At 37.5% G+C, this 18257-nt stretch overlaps 1 protein-coding gene across 2 annotated transcripts; it reads left to right on the top strand.

The window, feature by feature from the left end:
* The first annotated feature begins 869 nt into the window (after nucleotides 1–869).
* Nucleotides 870–18244, top strand: tmem154 (transmembrane protein 154). Of its 2 annotated transcripts, XM_023291924.3 has the most exons (9): nucleotides 871–4379; nucleotides 5179–5286; nucleotides 7407–7448; nucleotides 7557–7622; nucleotides 8909–9091; nucleotides 9531–9585; nucleotides 12885–12961; nucleotides 13920–13962; nucleotides 17214–18244. In XM_023291924.3, exons 1-8 carry the CDS (start codon nucleotides 4301–4303, stop codon nucleotides 13949–13951), a joined length of 642 nt encoding a protein of 213 aa, XP_023147692.2. In that variant the 5' UTR covers nucleotides 871–4300; the 3' UTR covers nucleotides 13952–13962; nucleotides 17214–18244. The 2 variants fall into 2 exon arrangements, with proteins under 2 accessions (XP_023147693.2, XP_023147692.2); XM_023291925.3 differs by lacking the exon at nucleotides 13920–13962 and having other exon boundaries at nucleotides 870–4379.
* The last annotated feature ends 13 nt before the right edge of the window (nucleotides 18245–18257 follow it).

Below are 18257 nucleotides of genomic sequence, written 5' to 3'. Positions count from 1 at the left end.
CAGATGAGACCAAATATGGACAGGGACAAACTCTGTTTTTTATTATTTCAAAAGAAGAAAAATGTCTCAAGTTCTGAAAAGTTACTGTTAACCAAGTTACTTTTCAATGCACTTTGAGATGTGACCAAAACAAAAGATGGTGTTTCTAATCTGCACTTAGTTTTTATGTTCATATGCACCTTAACCTGTGCTTATATTTACCTATCAAAACGTGCTGAAGTTGTGTGTTTGAAATGTAAAATTTAAAGAAGCAGTATTTCAGCACAGGTTTAGTTTAAGTACTGCTCTTCTATTATGTTTATGTCCTTTTGGATGTGGCAATACGTTTATAAACATCCAGTGTCTTTGTTATCTGTTTGTGTTTATTTTAAATGATTAACTTTGCTCAGTTTCTGCTAAAAACATCCGGCCCAGCTCATGTTCTTAGTCTGAAAATCCGGCCCCAGTGAATTTTTAATTGAATAGCCCTGGCATAGACTGTACAGTACATTATGTCTACATGGTGCATTCGAAAGCAATCGGACATCGGAGTTTCACTCGTTATTCGTCTTTCCTGGACTTTCGCTCTTTACGGCCGGCCACGACCTTTCATATAAATATTTTTGAATTAGATCATTCAGAACTGGGGTGGCAGCTGGGGTGGCAAGGCATCTTCTAGGAGTGGCAGTTGCCACCCTATGCCACCCCAGTAGATCCGCCCCTCTGTCTGTCTGTCTGTCTGTCTGTCTGTCTGTCTGTCTGTCTGTCTGTCTGTGTGTGTGTGTGTGTGTGTGTGTGTGTGTGTGTGTGTGTGTGTGTGTGTGTGTGTGTGTGTGTGTGTGTGTCCAGGCTTTCCAAGCTTAAACTAGTTAAATCTGGTCATGAGATGATTAATGATTAATGGGAGATGAAAGAAGGAAAAAAAATATTTAAGTTCTGCTCCACTTTTCCCTTGTCTCGTTTTGGGATTTTTTCTAATTGTTGTTTTGTTGTTGTTTTTGTTTTGTATTTCTGTTGAAATGCTGTATAAATGGACCATTTGGAGCCAAAATCTGATAAACAACCAAGGTTGAAATGTATACTTAAAGCTATGCAAGACATTTCGATGACATTTTGAATTATCTTTTACGGGGAACTGATAACAGACATCTGAAACATGACGAGTGGCATCAACCAGCACAGTTCCTTTGTAATGAATCTCAAAAATCCCCTAATTTAATCTCTGTCTAGTGTTTTAAGAGCTCAGTTTAGTTCATGGGAACTGTGAAAATGACTTACTGAGAAATAAATGTAATGGAGAACTAAGTAGCATAAAATGGAAATACTCAAGAAAAGTACAGATAAATATTCTAAAAAATAAGTAAACTACTTGTCACAAAAGCACCCATCAAGCCCACAGCATTAAATCAAACGCACATCATCTGAACAGATTTACATGTTTTACAGACCAACTCTGATCATGTGACTCAGTAGATGAATAAAATGTTTAGATGCAGAGTGAGCAGCTACAGATACGAACATCTCACATTACAAGCTGGATCCTCCCTCACACACAAATATTATTAAACAGCTGACTCTTCAGAAAAATGTAATTTAGCTTTGGTTTTCTCAGTACAAAGAGTCTTAAGTCTTTTCTCATGAATGTCATCATTTTATTTGCTGTCACAAAATGAGATCATCCTCTTTATATTTATTTCCTCCTAAAAATACATGTTATGCAAGCTTTTGATGGTTGTTTTGCTGTATTTAGAAGTTTATGTAATAGAGATGAAAAGAGAAATACTTTTGATAACTTTGTCACATTTGTATATGTACATAAATCTTAATAATAATCAGTCCAATAACTCTGTAGCTCCTTGAATGGTTTAACCTAAGGTCACAACATTCTAATTTGTCTAATAAATTGACTTGTAAGCAGATACCTTTCAAACTAACAGTTGTATTTTTTGCTAATTAATTAACTGAACATCATCTGCAACTCTTAACTTTAACTCCTTCACGCTGAACTAATGTACACTACCAGTCAAGAGTCTGGACAGACCTTCTCCTTCAATGGTTTTTATTTAATTATTTTCTAGATTGTGGATTAATACTGAAGACATCAAAACTACAAAAGAAAACATATGGAATTATGTTGTAATTAAAAAAGTGTTAATGTTCAGTATTAGTCTACAATGTAGAAAATAATGCAAATAAATCACAAGAAAAGCACTCAGAGAGCGCAGTACTCCACCAAGGCTGTTCATTCCCCCATATGACATTGTCAGAAATGCAACATTTTTTTTCGTAGAAATGCAGCATTGCTTATCAGTTATTGATGATCAGAAATCACACCAACATAGAATGTGTCCATTTAATATAGATGTACCCTCAAACAAAATGACCTTGACCTGAGCACAGGTGTGTGTTATGCATGTGTACGTTATGCATGGATACTGAATCGCATGACTTGAATATATAGCAATCAGCAGGAACTGATGGGAAAAATCTCCACAATTGAATCAATTGTTCCTTGTATCATTTGCAATGGATATGCCCAGATAAGTCCGCAGCAGCTGATTTGTAGTAGGATCGCAATTGTGATCGTAGCAGGCAGCTGACATAGCGTTCACTTGTTGTCATAGTTACAGTGACGCTGTGCTGCTTTCTTGCAATGATACAGAAATATTGAACAAATCCATGGATCAAAACTATAAGCCACATCACTGCCAAAATCTAATGAAGTGGTCTTTGTGTCATTTCTGTCCTTCCCTGAAAACTTCGTCCAAATCCATTGATCTATTTTTGAATAATGTTGCACACAGACGGAATAACAGATACGCCGATTGTCACATAACTCCACTGCATGCCTTGGTGGGGTAAAAAGCCTTCAATGAGAAGGTGTGTCCAAACTTTTGATTGGTAGTGTATGTACTACATATTATATATTCGTTATTATTTTCATGCCATTAATGTTGCCCCCGACTTTATTGTACAATCACCTGTAGAGTTTTCCCCCTTTAACACTTTTCAACAGTCAACTAAATTCACTTTGACATGAAAGAGTCTTTATTTTTTGTCAGTGAGGCCAATTTGAATAGACCATGATTGAATATTGAAAACTTCCAAGAGGGGTAAAAATAACCTGTATGCAGCATATATAAGGTATTAATAACCTGAATTTGTTGCTAATAACTCATCCGCAGTTTCTACTAAACTTTTGATCTACTTTTAAACATGCTTTCTTTTATCTATATTTACCCATAATAGTCAAAGACATTTTTTTCTGTCTTTCTTTGACCCTTGTTTAAATGCATTTATGCTTTTCCGTGTAAGCACTTTGAGAGTCAGATTCCTCGTATGTGCACTCATACTTGGCTAATAAAGCTGATTTTAATTCTATTTACAAATGTTAGCATGCTAACTCACTATACCAAGACAGTGAACATAGTAAAAGCTACACCTGCATGTTAGCATTGTCATTCTAAAGGTGCATTTGGCCCAGAATACTGAAATATAAGCTTACAGATCTGCTAGCAGGGCACTTGTTTTAGACGTAGTCAGGTTCTACTGTTCAGTCCTGGGTTACTTTAATCATACTTCTCATCTATGAGTCATAAAATATTGCCCAGCTTCCTTTAGACTGGTAAAACTCCCCAGTATTCATGAGAAATACTGCAGTCTAAATTTTTCTGAGCCATTGTTGATGCTCTGATAACAGACACAGTAGATAGCAACTACAAACCACAGACATCATGTTGAAACACATTACATCTCTAGACGAAGACAAAAACTGCAGTCTTTTGAAAGCAGGCCAGCTGCCCCTCTCAGCCCATAGATAATCATAACGGCATGACCCTCAGATGCATGATCTGTATTCTACCACAACTAATGACTTAGGATCCTGTTGGAGCTCGTATTGACAGACAGATCAACAGGCAGAACGCAGCAGATTTAGAGCTCTGCAGCAGGTTGCTTTCTGTGGCATTCATGTGACATGTCTTCTCAAGAGATACCCGACCAACTGCCACCCACTGAGTGTTTTTTTTTTTGCTTGCTCAAAGTTTGTTCCGCTTCCCCCTCGCTCTGTACGGCTGCATACCTAACCAGCAGGAATGTGATTGTGCTGCAGCTGAGCAGCCGTCAGACTTGTGGCTACAAGCACACAGCTGATTGCATCACATCCCAGTGAGTTATCTGCCTGAGTCTGAGGGTGTGTTTGTGAGAGAGAGAGAGAGTGTCCCGTCCCCCCCTCCTTTCCTTCCAGTTAACATGTTAAGTCAGATCAGGAAGTGTGATGCTGTGACAGTACAGAAGGAAGCGGGCACACAATGGCGTTAAAATGAGAGGCCCCCGGCTGAAGACCCCTCTGCTGCTGCTGCTGCTGCTGCTGCTGCTGCTGACCTCTCTGACTGGCACAGGTATGACTGAAACTTCAGCTTCTCTACTCACTGAATTCAGGCCAAACACGCTCTCTGCACTCTCCTGTCGCCTCCCTGCTCTCGCCTTTGTTCTTCAGTCTACTTTTTCTAACTTTGTAACAGCTTGATTGAGAGTAAAGCTCATTTATTTCAGATACTAAGACATTTTAAGAACTTTTGCTACTTTTATAGATGATTGAAAAACACTAGAAACAGTCGTAATTGTTTTCCTGAAGGAGTGTTTAAATCTCAGTTACATTTTGGTTTCAGTAACTTTAATCCACTTTTGGTTAAAACTAGGCCATGTTTAGGAACGTAATCCCTCCTGCATGTCAAAGAAATCTGTTTTTTCAGCTTTTAAATGCTCAGACTGCCCTAAGCAAACGTCACAGGTAGATATTACCATATTTCAAAGTCAAAAAGGTTTTCTGTTTTGTGTGAAATCTTGACTTTTTGTCAAGCAAGAGAAACATTCACTGACAATCACAAACTGACAAAGTTCTGCTGGGAACAAATTGCTACATCTCCACCTCCTCTGTCCGGTACAGGAGTTTTGCAACAGTTCTGATTTTTGTTGCAACCGTTAATGAAATCTTAAACATGGAAGTCCTCAGTTCCTGTGTGATCTGACTCAGTATTGGGGCGCCGATGCTGATGTTGTTTTTGAAACCGTCCACGTGAAACCATCATTGGCACGTCTGTTTCACTCTTAGTATGAGCCCTGCAAAAATTTCCCCTTGAAGTTTCACTCTGTTGTCCCATGATATGACACAAAGTAATGAGAGCTGTTGAACTGCAGCGCTTTGCCATGAAGATGACGGCACAGACCCTGAAACTTGGGCAGAAGAAGAAGAAGAAGAGGTGCCAAACACTGAACCAGCAGATTACGTCGCTACAGAAATCCCAGGTGAGACTTGAGAAATAAAACACATTCCAGAAATAACAATTCACTCTGTTGTCAAAAGTATATGGACTGGTGTGTATTCATGTTTAATTGTTTTTATGAGTTAGTCCACAGACCCCTTAGATCCAATTAAGAAAACATTTTGTCTCCATGTTGCGTTTTTGGGTGAGATTGAAACAGATTCCAAAACAGCATTACAATGCATGACATGCAAATAGACCAAGACAACTGTGACATCCTGTTTACAATATTCTGTCACAACACCTAAGAAAGGCTTAGAAAGTGTCTCAGATTTTAAAAATTATGCATTTAGTCGCAAAGATTGACTAAAGGTAATCTGTTTGGACCATTTCTTTCATTTACTTTGTAGTTTTTGTCTTATTTTCCTTTGTTTGAGACAACAAGGACACAGGGAAATGTAGCTAATCTAGCTATATAGGATGGCTTTTCGTGTGTCGTAGACATCAGACTATGTTTAAGTCATCCTTAATGTGCTGCTTCCTATACAGTAATTAAATACTGCTACATAGAGTAAAAACTACAACATTTAACCCAATAACCCAATATGAATGGGTACTAATAGATATCAGTCTGGGACGTGTTAGAATATGTTTTAAGGTTTTCTTAATATCATTAGTTGTGTTAGATATGTTCTGCTGATAGATCCACTACAATATTATACATTTTTGATGGAGGCGGCCATGTTTGTAGTCCTTCCTTCTTGGTCCAGTATCAATCGCCTGCCAGTCACTGGCTGTTGTGGTGATCCCCGCCTTTTCAAAAGAATAGAATAAAATAAAATATCTTCATTGTCATTGCGATTTGCAACAAAATTTGTCAATTTTTTACTGCATAATAAATAAATACATAATGCATATTTAGGTAGTATTTACTGAGGCCCAGACAGTTAGTGTGAGTGTAAATAGTAGTGACATCAACCACTCTAACTGAAAGAACATTCTGGATTTGCGTAAAAACCGTTAAAGATATCAAAACTCAGATTTAGACAAACAATTTTCAAAGCCATATGACCAATTTAAACTTGGAATGAAGTTTTTACTGTAAAATCTTCCAGAACTACAGGGTTCCAAAGATGGCTGACAGTTGTCCCACCAACTTCCCATTCATTTCAGAGGGGATTTTTATTGCAGTTTTTACAGAATTTCATAAAAACTATACGACAAATTGCTACCACAAGCCACAGGACATTATTCCCAGTCGAACCGCACATTTTGATATATGATTTGTATGGATTTTCTCAAAGCTGCGGGGGGAGTTAGGTGCGGAAGAATCTATAAGAACAATAAACCCAAGGAATAGTAACAAATGTGCTTCAATTCTGACAATTTTGACTTAACGTAAACTATGTGAGATTTAAAAGTGAGTAAGTAATAAGTCAGAGATTTTAATCTGGAATGCTCTTTCACTCAACATTAACTGCATCTATAAATATTATACCTTCATTTTACTTTTTGTGATCCTCAAAAAAATCAGTTTTGCTCAAATGTGCAGATTTTTTAAAACTCATTTCTACCCTTTTCATAAAAACCCATTTTATTATAACCAAAAAGAATTTTAGATTTGTCTCCAGAACAAAGGAATCTATAGAAACACAATTTAGATAACACGAGGGAAATGGCCTTGAGGTTATTTTATTCTTCTTTAAATTATCTCATAACCCCTCAGATGTGTCTTGTGACCCCAGTTAGTTCACTGGACAGTAGAGACTGGCTCAACATTGAGGAGTGACAACAATAAAAGTCTTCTTGCACACATATCTAATAATGTCAAATAGACAAAGTTCCTGCAGAAAGACTCCCACTTTTGATTTCTATAGTACATTTTGTACATCTACTTGTAATTAATGTTTTATAGTATAATGTACAAACATTTTTACACAAGTAAATGATCTGGTAGGAAAAGCACTTCTGTCATATATTAGCATAATAGCAACAGTTTATATATTCTTGCTATTGGAATGAGATGTTCGAAAACCACATTAGGCTGTAATGTGATTGGGTGTCCACATACCTTTGGCCATGTATTATGAGCTGACAAGTCATAAGTCACTCGTATTACTCGCTGTGATTGTCAATCTGTTGTTCCCAACTGTGTGATTTCAGCAACAACCCCCTCACTCACAGAAATCGCTGATTCAGACCCAGGTAAGGCCACAACTTCTTCAGTCCCTTTCTGACATCATATAGTGAAGCGAAAACATTCCGATTAATGAAAAAAAAAATAAACACCTCATGATTTTTTGTTGTTTGCAGCTGACGAGAACACAGAAGACCACAGCTCAGGACACAGTCCCATCGAAACAGATGAAACAGACATTGGTATGTCAGACCAACAGGCCAGTACAGAAATGTGTCTAGATTACTGTAAATGTATAAATAAACACCTTTCTACTTGTTGTAATCATTGGGCTAAATGAAACAAAAATGAAATGTAATCTTCCTCATCTGTTAAAAGACAGAAATGAAGAATTATACTCTGATCAAGCATAACATTATGACCACCTGCCTAATATTTACTCCGCCAAAGTGGCGGAGCCTCAGCATACGTTTGTCAATCTGTCCGTCTGTTTGTCTGTTAGTAACATTACTCAAAAGCGGACTTAGGGATTTGGATGAAATTTTCAGGGAAGGTCAGAAATGACACAAGGACCAAGTGATTAGACTTTGGCAGTGATGCAGCTTATAGTCTGGATCCATGGATTTGTTAAAGATTTCTGTATCATTGCAAGACAGTGGCATGACAACAAGTGAACACTACGTCAGCTGCTTGCTGACGATCACATTATTGTGATCCTGCTACAAATCGACCACCGCGGACTTATCTGTACTTATCCGTCAAAAATGATACAAGAAGCAATTGTTTAGACTGTGGAGGTGTTTCTGAGTCCCACCAATTCCCGCTGCCCGCTACATATTTAGGTCATGCAATTCGGTATCCGTACATAACGTACACATGCATAACACGCCTGTGCTCAGTGCAAGGTCATTTTGTTTGTGGGTACGTCTACATTAAACATTCTATGTTGCCGTTGTTTCTGACCATCAATAACTAATAAACAAATGCTGCATTTCTGACAATGCCTTATGGGGGAATGCACAGCCCTAGCGGAGTACTTTACTCTTCGAGTGCTTTTCTTGTGTGTTACGTCATCAAAAATGTTCTGAACCATTGGGCCTGGACCAGAGGACCTGTCAGGGTGTCCTATGGGGTCTGGACCAGGATGCTGGCAGTGGAACCTCTGGGAATTCTCTAGGAAGTTTGGAGGTCAAATCAACATCTTGCATGATTGTCATATTCCTCAAGATGTTTTTGTGATGTGGTGGAGGTGCATTTTCCTGTGGGGGTAGACCCATGACATTCAGGATTGCCTTTTGCATGAAGGAGTGTGTTTGTTCTGGGACAATGTTTATTTTGGTGTTTAAGTCTCATCAACATGGACGTCAAAATCCAAGGTTTTCTGGCAGAACACCACCTAGTACCAATATGGTCTGTTATTCACTTCACCTGTTAGTGGTCATAATGTTGTGGCTGATTGGTGTACAAGCACCAACACTCATTGGAACCTATTTGAGTCAAAGACTGACCAGGTTATCTGCTTCCACAGACGTTTCACCAGCACCTACAGAGTACTCCAATGCCACAGACGGAACCTCTGTATCACAGAAGGAAGAGGGTTTGAGTCCCATCATCATCTTGATTCCTGTGGTGCTGGTGGTCCTAATCATTGGCATGATAGTTTGTGGTATTTTCATTAACCGCAGGTGGAATAAAAAAGCGAGAAATCAAGGTATGCCAATCACAAGAGGAAACACATCTCACAAAAAACAGCTATTTCCCCATCTAACTCTGTACATACTGTGGTTTTTGAGTGTTGAAAGTATTGAAAACAGCATTTATAACTTTTTCTGCATTACGTCAAATGTCCTGCTAAGCCATAAAAATGTCAAATGAGTTTTTGATTGATAATATTACAGATCTATGTGTGGCTTAAATGCATTTTATGTTGTATTTTGTAATACAGAGCAGCTTAAGTTTTAAGCTGGACATCAGCCTTCTAATATATGTAATCAATATTTTTAAAAAGTCAGCAATCAACTCTTCATCCCTGTCTGTTCTTAATATCTACATTACAGCTCAACATATTTAACTTCTGGATGTTTTAAGCTACTGCATTTATATTAAACACATCATTTTAAATATAACATCCACCTGTTCTCTCCTCACAGAGCTCAGTAAAGAAGATCCATATTTGGATGGATCCAGCACAGAGAAGGTGCCAATGTAAGTTCTGATCATTTATCTGTTTTTGAAGAACTGTTGTCAATCATGTGGAAGAGATATGTGTTATCTTCTTGCCCGGTGTTTTGTAAGAGTTTATTCTCAGTGTGCAATTTCCTGTTTCTGTCTGGTGTTGTGTTGTCATATGTTTTTCATCCATATTGTCTCTGCTACTGAAAGCAGAAGCCACACCTCAGGCATTACTCATGTTCACTTTATTGAACAAAAGTGCAGAATTACAATTTATCTTCTTTTCTGACTCGGAAATATAAAGCTAACGAATCTCTGTAGAAAAGGGTTCAATTTTGTCACTTGTGCACAAAAATCTTTTAACCCTCCTGTTAGGTCTGTCAGGAACAGCAATGATCTTCCCAGAGCATGTTTAATTGCCCAAAAAAGGCAGAAACCAAAAAATCCCAATAAACATTGTTTATATCTCATCACTAACTCCATTACGAACCATTTCTATCAATATTTAGTGCAATAATATTCTTTTTCTCCCAGAGATCATAGTTCAATAAGGAGAATCCACTTGTTTTTCATTAAAAAACATGTTAAAGCTTTTTTTTAATATGCATTGGAATGACATACATATGAAATACAATAGTTTTGCATGACATTGATTGATTTTAAACTTTATTTTACATTTAGAATTTTTGTCTTTTTCTGGAATAATGTTTTGAATTGAACACAAGACACATCTTTCGTTCAAGGTAGTTTTGCAGATATGTGAAATGAACCATTTTCATTTTAGATGTTCATTCTGAAAAAATATTTTTAACTACTTTAGGGGTGATTTTTTTTCTTTACTTGAAAACGGGTCAATTTGAACCACAACATAACAGGAGGGTTAAGATGTCCAACTGGTGACTAATTCTCAACCATTAAGTTCATTTCTACGCCAGCCAGGTGTGGCTTCAAAGGACAATGATCAGATAAAGCGGCCAAATACAGACACGCTACCACCTTAAAATGCAATTTTATTCAAATGACACAATGCCATAGATGACATGAGAAAGATGAGAACAGGCTTCTGGAAGATGAGACAGGAACTTGAATGTCCACAACTTGTTATTTATGGGTGTGGCAGCAACAGCATGAAAACACACAGCTACAGAAAACATCTCTGTGTTAAAAATGTTTGTTCATCTTAGTTTTGTTCTGTTTGAGCTCATCTTGTGTTTAGAGTTGCTTTACATTCATGAGATTTTAGTCTTTATTATATCATTACTATCATTCAGACTATGTCCGAGAGGATAAACATGGTGCCCAAAATGTCCGCCAAAATTTTGACAATAAGTTCTTCAGAATGAGTTACACAACAATCCGCAAGCGCCATCGATAACCTTATTAATTCTATGTGTCGCAGATGTGTGACTCATTTCTGACTTGCAGTTTCTAATCTCTGACTCGAGTCTTAATCATGTTTTTCCACTGCAGTCAAACTTAGTGGTTGCATGACGTCCATTCTGTTGTTGAAATGCAGTGTGTTAACAACTGAGCATTCTCCCATGTTACAAAGGATGGAATTAGACTACATTTAAATTTTTTGTTCAGCGCACATACTCAGCTAAGCTCAGCACAATTCCATTAAAGGCTAAAGGCATCAGCATTAGCTTGAGATTGAGGTTTTTGCTGGAAGAGGCAATGAAAACAGCAGTTGATAAAAGGACAAAAATAACAAATATTAGTGACTGGAGTTACACACCAGAGAAGATGAGATACCATTAAACAAGAGTTGGATCTAAAGCACTATAAAAATTAACTCACACAGTAACAAGGAGACCTCATGAAATTGCCAATTAACATTAATGTTAATATACTTTCTTTCTTGCCAAGATGAAGAATAAACAACAGGAAAAAAAACAAAGCTTAGAATAACATTAAGTCACCATATTAAGTACAGAACACTAATTAATCAAGAAAACTTAAACACTGAATCTCCAAGAATAAAAGGGAAAAGAGTGAAAATGAAATAAATGAATAACTGTTAGTGTTAGCTCACTAGTAAGTTAGCCAGCAGTTAGCAACATATCAGCTAACTGCTAGCTTAGTAGTAATTAGCAGTAACAAATCAACAAACCAGCTACCTAAAAATAGCAGAAGATAAAATATGTCCAACAGTATTTACAAAATGGTGGATGCATGTATTCATTATAACTAGCCTGAGTACGCAAGAACTGCACTTAATTTTGATGTACTTTTACTTTATTTTTTAGAGAAAAATATAATACTTTCTGCTCCACTTTTTAAGAAAATATAGCTTATAATAAGATATAATACTTTGTCCTTCACTTTGTAAAACATACACATGAAAAAATAGAAAATTTTATACTCCACTTTTAATTAATATATAGTTGATAATAAAATATAATATTCTCTACTCCAGTTTATAATAGAATATACTTCATAATAAAACAGAATACTTGTACTTCACTTTATCATCAAATGTAGTTAAGAATAAAATATAGTGCTTTCTACTCCACTTCATATGGAATATAATACTCTATCATAAAATATAATACTTCATAAAAAATATAATACTTTCTACTCCACTTTCTAATAAAATACAATAGCCTATTTTATATTAAAATGTAATACTTTCCACTCCACTTTAGTTACTTTTAAGAGCAAGATTCTATACAACGGAGGATATAAGAAGCTTTTGAAATACAACATGTTGTTAGAAGTTTAAACCTGTGATTTACAACTTTTTTGGGCTTTACACATCTAACAAAAAGCAATGTGTAGTTGGGGTTACACTTCAGAAGTATATTACGAGCTCCACAAATTAGTGTTTTTTTTACCTTTAGACTTTTCAGTTATTTTATTACAATAAAAAGTCCCAAACTGACAACTGATTTACACTTCAGATGTGTTTGTTTTTCCTCTTTCCTCTCTCATTAATCATCTGATGATGCCTCAGGTTTTTTCTGCTGTCTTTGTGCATAAAACTGTAGCTCCACCTGCCGTAGTTACAACACTAACATGCTGCTGACACACTGATGATTCACTATTAATAATCTAATGACGTCAAAATAAATCATTCAGGGACCAAACCAATACTTTTGTCCTTTAACTGCATTTTGCTCAATACTTGTACATGTACTTTTACCAGAGTAGTATTTTTCTTGCAGGAGTTTAACTTGCAATGTAGTAGTTTTGCATGATACATTTACTTAAGTAAAGGACCTGAATACTTTTTCCACCACTGATGAGTAACTGCAACAGAATGAAAACAAGATCATAAACATTTAACGTAGTTTGCTGACGTGACTTTTGGGCTCGTTTGTATCCTCCAGGCCGATGTTTGAAGAAGACGTGCCGTCTGTGCTGGAGCTGGAAATGGAAGAGTTGGACCAATGGATGAAAAAAGACGGTAGGTTTCTATCCATCCATCCATCCATTATCTATACACCGCTTAATCCTCACTAGCGTCATGGGGGGGCTGGAGCCTATCCCAGCTGACTCAGGTGAAGGCAGGGGACACCCTAGACAGGTCACCAGTCTGTCACAGGGCTACATACAGAGACAAACAATCACTCTCACATTCACACCTACGGGCAATTTAGAATGATCAATTAACCTCAGCATGTTTTTGGACTGTGGGAGGAAGCCGGAGTACCCGGAGAAAACCCACGCATCCACAGGGAGAACATGCAAACTCCATGCAGAAAGATCCCAGGAAAGCCGGGACGCGAACCAGGTATCTTCTAGCTGCAAGGTGAAAGTGCTAACCACTACGCCACTGTGCAGCCCAGGTTTCTATGACCAATAAAAAAAAAAAAAAACAAGTAAAAACAAAAACAGGGGAAAGCCTTTTAAATACAGAAAATATGAAAGAATATTGGGAAACATGCCTACAAAAATAAAATACACACAGTTACTAGTGCACTAGAAACCTGGCTAAACCTTTAGTAGTCTAACACAACAGCCCACAAAATATTGTATCTCAAAGACAGTTTGTGCTTCACGGAGGTGGAAATCATTGCTGCTCTGCTGTATTTGGCGGAGATATTTTCATTCAGGTGTACTGTACCTAGTAAACTGACAGTTGAATTAGATTTTTATGGGAATTTTTCCCACAGTAACATATTAAAGTTAGTCCAGCAGATGTCACTGTTGCTCTGTAAGACATAAACAGCAGCTAATGTGTCTGTCTCTTTTATCGACTTACACCAGTCATTTTTTTTAATGTTATAGCTGTAAGTACTATTTACAGCAGTCATTTTTGTGAATTTTTGCTTGTGAAACATAACTGTGCAGATTACAGTAGTGAAGGTTTAGTGAACATAGAAGTAATCTCATGTCTTTGTCCACTGGCCTGTTTGCTGCAGGTGGAGCTGCAGAGGACGCTAAACAAACATAACTGCATTTTCCGTGAGTGTACTGTCCAGTTTATGAATACTCACACACATTTTCATCACCTTAAACTAATTTCTATGACTTTTATTTATAATACAACTGAAGATGTGTGATTTGTTTTAATTTAAACATCTAAAATCTGGTTTTAATACATAAATGCACATTTAAATGCATGAGTAGACACAGTTTTCACCTGTTTTCAACATGCCCTTTGTTTGTTACTTTTCTGTGAGCCCTCAGAGCTTGTTTGTCAATGCTGGCGACTGAACAGTATCTGTGTCACAGCATGAGAACTTATCTGTTAAGCAAAGAACTTCTAGTGACATGTCCCTGCAGGAGTGCACCCTTAGTCAAAGAAAAACACCTGAATAATTATTGGTGTACACAACAAGTCTTACAACTAACAAATCACACGCAGGTTGTTGCACAATAATGCCAACACAACACAGATCAGCAGCTGATTTGGGTAATAAGCCATCATTTCAAACAGTTTCCCCTTTTTTTTGTGCCAGCTTTTGTTTGTTGTGATGAACCAGCTGGTTTCAGGATCGCCTGATGATCTGTGACCCTTTCATAATTACACATGGTACTGTTTGACAGCACAAACACTCCAAACATCTGTTAGTGATTACAGCAGGCATGCATGGAAGTGTGATGCAACTTAACCCTGCAATAGTCTCCTTTACTGGAAAGGCGAGGTCAAGGTCCAATCCACTGACTGTTGACCAACATCATTTACACACCGCTTTTTCTCAGGGTTTTATTATCGAAGCGCTGCAAAGGGCTGGAGACTGCTTTCATTTAACAGGGAGGCACTCGGTACACAGCAGGTTACACAAGAGATGTCAAAACAGAAGTAAATGTGATGTTACTGCTGCTGCAGTTGCACAATGTGATGCCATCTACAGAAGCAGCTGTGCTGTGTTTGTCAGACCTGTGAAATTCCTCTGTAGCCGAGGCGCATGATTTTGAAACATACCAATCTTTTTGCATGGGAAAGAAGTGACTCTCAAAAGAAAAAAATGCTTCTGCTTCCTTTCTAAACTGAGTTTGTTAGAGGGGAAAAAATGTATGATTATTAACTGAATGCTGCATTAATTAATTCTGACATGGTCTTATTTCTTAAGCTGCTGCGAGGAATGTTTTAAGATAGTTATTTACACATTCAGCAGACAGAGAGTTTCATCTGGAGCCATGTTTCTGTCCACCTGATGAATGCAGATCCAATATTCACTCTCCTTTCAGCTGGCACAGTCCATGCCAACTCCTGAGGGAAAATTTCCCCTTTTTGCTGCTAAATGCTCCATTACATCCACCAGCTAGTTGTTAACATTGTCCGTCTGCATGTTGATGCTGGGAAGGCTGCATTCAGTTTGCAGCTGCAGCTCGAAACAAAGCTGACAAAAGTGGTGAGAGCGAAACAAATTAGCACATTTGTGGACTGCAAATTCAAAACTACGAGGAATAAGGCAGAGTTTAGATGATCACTTTCTGTGGGTTTGTCGCTGTGAGTTTTATGTGCACATAACCATTAAAAAATAATAAATAAACTGCTGTTAAGCATTTACCACCTTAACAGTAACACACAGAAAAATGCTTCATGTCTACAGGAAAGCAGGAGAAATTTCTGTCAGTCATATGGACACCTGGAAGTGTTTGAATGAATAACAATTAGAGCTTATTAACAAATGTTTGTGTATGCTTTGTGTGTAGTTTGGTTTGTGTGCTGTGTATTTCAGCTCAGCTTACTGGGACTGGAGGTCAAAGTGTAGATTGAGTTTGGTATGTCTCTGCTGATTCTGTCCTGACGCCGTGTTAACAACACGTAGGGTGTTGTTAACATGTGTTGATGACGACAGTATCAGGCTACCAATAGACTGTACAGTGATGTCAGTAGATGTGAGCGGCAGGCCTTCACTGGATAAAGAAAACAGGAATATATACTGTCTGTCCAAAAAAAAAAATCTCCACTTGGATTCAACTAAGCAAATAGGTAAAAGCCTTCCATTGGGTAATTACTGCAGTGATGGATATGTTTCAGCTGCAACAACTTATTTAACTCTAGCTGATGCTCATTTCTTAAACAACCATGTTGGAAGACATATCCTGTGGTCATGGAGAGGATGTTAATCTGTCTCAGAAGGGTCAAATTATTGGCCTGCATCAAGCAAAGAAAATCACCAAGGAGATTTCTGAAACTACTAAAATCAAGTTAAGAACCATCCAATGTATTATTAAAGCCTGAAGGATAGTGGTGAACCATCATCTTTGAGGAAGAAATGTGGTAAGAACAAACTCTTAGATGATTGTAGGAAATTAACAGGTGAACTCGTGGGTATGTTTATTAGTGAAAGTAATAACATTTTCACTCGAACAATGCGAAGGGAAGTCAAAGGATTAGGACTAAACAGCTGAGTAGATCTAAGAAAACCACTGATCAACGAGGTTAATCAGAAAAAAAGACTTCACTTTGCTATGGAGCATAAAGATTGAAGGTCATGTGATCTGATGAGTCCAGATTTACCCTGTTCCAAAGTGATGGGGGCATCAGAGTAAGAAGAGAGGTGGATGAAGTGATGTCCTCATCATGTCTAGTTCCTACCAGCCTGTGGGGGTTAGAGTTATGATCTGGGGTTGGTCAGATTCAGCAACATTATGTTCCCAAACAATGAGGTCAGCTGATACCTGAAGATACTGAATGACCAGGTCTTTCCATCAATGAAATTTTTCTTTTCTGATGGCACGGACATGTTCCAAGATGACGATGCCAGGATTCATGGGGCTCACATTCAGAATGAGTGGATCAGGGAGCAAGAGGCGTCATTTTCACACATGGATTGTCCTCCACAGAGTCCAGACCTCAGCCCCATTCAGAATCTTTGGGATGTTCTGGAGAAGACTTTGTGCAGCGGTCCGACTCTTCCATCATCAATATAAGATCTTGGTAGAAAATTAATGCAACTCTGGACAGAAATAAATGCTGTGACATTGCAGAAGCTCATCAAAACGATGCCACGGCAAATGTGTGTTGTTCTCAGAGCTAAAGGTGGTCCAATGAAATATTAGAGTGTGTAACTTTTTTTTGGACGGGCAGTGTATTTAGTTTAATGAAGTTGTATTTCAACCCCTTTCGATCACAGTTTACATAGCATACTTGTCTTTTAGTTTGATTGGTTAACCTGAACCATAAATGACCAGTTTTACCACTTAACTGACCTCTGACTTTGACATTATCACCTCTCTCTCCTCTGATTCCATATCTGCAGGTTAAAGGATGCTCTCTATAAAGGACCCACAGTCAACAATGCTCTATCACCAGCTCAGATCTTCTGACCTTTCGACAACAATCCAGCAACATTTGTGACCATAGGAGTTCATGTGATGGTCAGAAAACAACACCACAACACCTAAAGGACACTTAAAAACATTATTTTTGTATTTATAGTAAAACAATCAGCAATTGAAACACATCTGAATGTTTTTTTAAATGCAGCACCTGATAGTCTTCACTGTTTTTTATGCCTATTGAACATGTTTACCAGTTATACAGGTGCATTTTCAGTATTTTATGTCTCAGCGAATCAGCCAGATTGAACAATGCTACATTTAAATTGTAAAAAACTCAGTCTGGTAGTTGCTGAATGTTCTCTGTTCTGCAGATTTATTCTGTTAAAGGGCATTCAGTCAACAAAAAGTGCAACTAGATCAATATCTTTCTCCATCCTCACAGATACGACTGCTCATAGTGTGTCGTTATGGCTTTTCCTCAGCTCAAAGCCTCTTTGTTGTATTACACTCTGCAGATTTTAATGAGGAAACATCAACTCAAGACTGTAGCCATGCATGACTGAGAAAACCGCTAATTTTTTTTTATGTCTGCGCAAAGCTGCTTAGAATTTATGGAGAAAGTGTTTTTTCTTTAAATCACAGAGCATGAAAAGCCAAGTCTGCTGTTTCTGAGGCTTTTGATAAATTATTGCCCATCACTGAAAGAGCTTTGTAAAAGCTGCGACTGATAAGATGTGTATCTCACCTCAGATAGTAACTCTCAGTTTTTTGCCTTGAAAGTGTTGAATCCCAGCAGTCGTAACAATGATCTAAATGTGAGCTCTGCTTCCTTTCAGTGTCATTCAGTATTGTGCAGGATCTTCCACTGTAAATATGAGAATACAGTATGACTTAAGATGTTCTTTTTCATAGAATGCCTTTTGTAAATATTTCATATTAGGCACTCATGTTGTTTTGCTGATGAAGCTTTTATTAAAATTTCAATAAATAATTTCTCCTGATTAAATTATGAAGTCTTTTTT

This window comes from Amphiprion ocellaris, chromosome 4 (genome assembly GCF_022539595.1).
Source record: "Amphiprion ocellaris isolate individual 3 ecotype Okinawa chromosome 4, ASM2253959v1, whole genome shotgun sequence".
Classification (NCBI taxonomy): domain Eukaryota; kingdom Metazoa; phylum Chordata; class Actinopteri; family Pomacentridae; genus Amphiprion; species Amphiprion ocellaris.
Note: the sequence above shows the minus strand (reverse complement) of the source record. Positions and strands in the feature narration are given on the sequence as shown.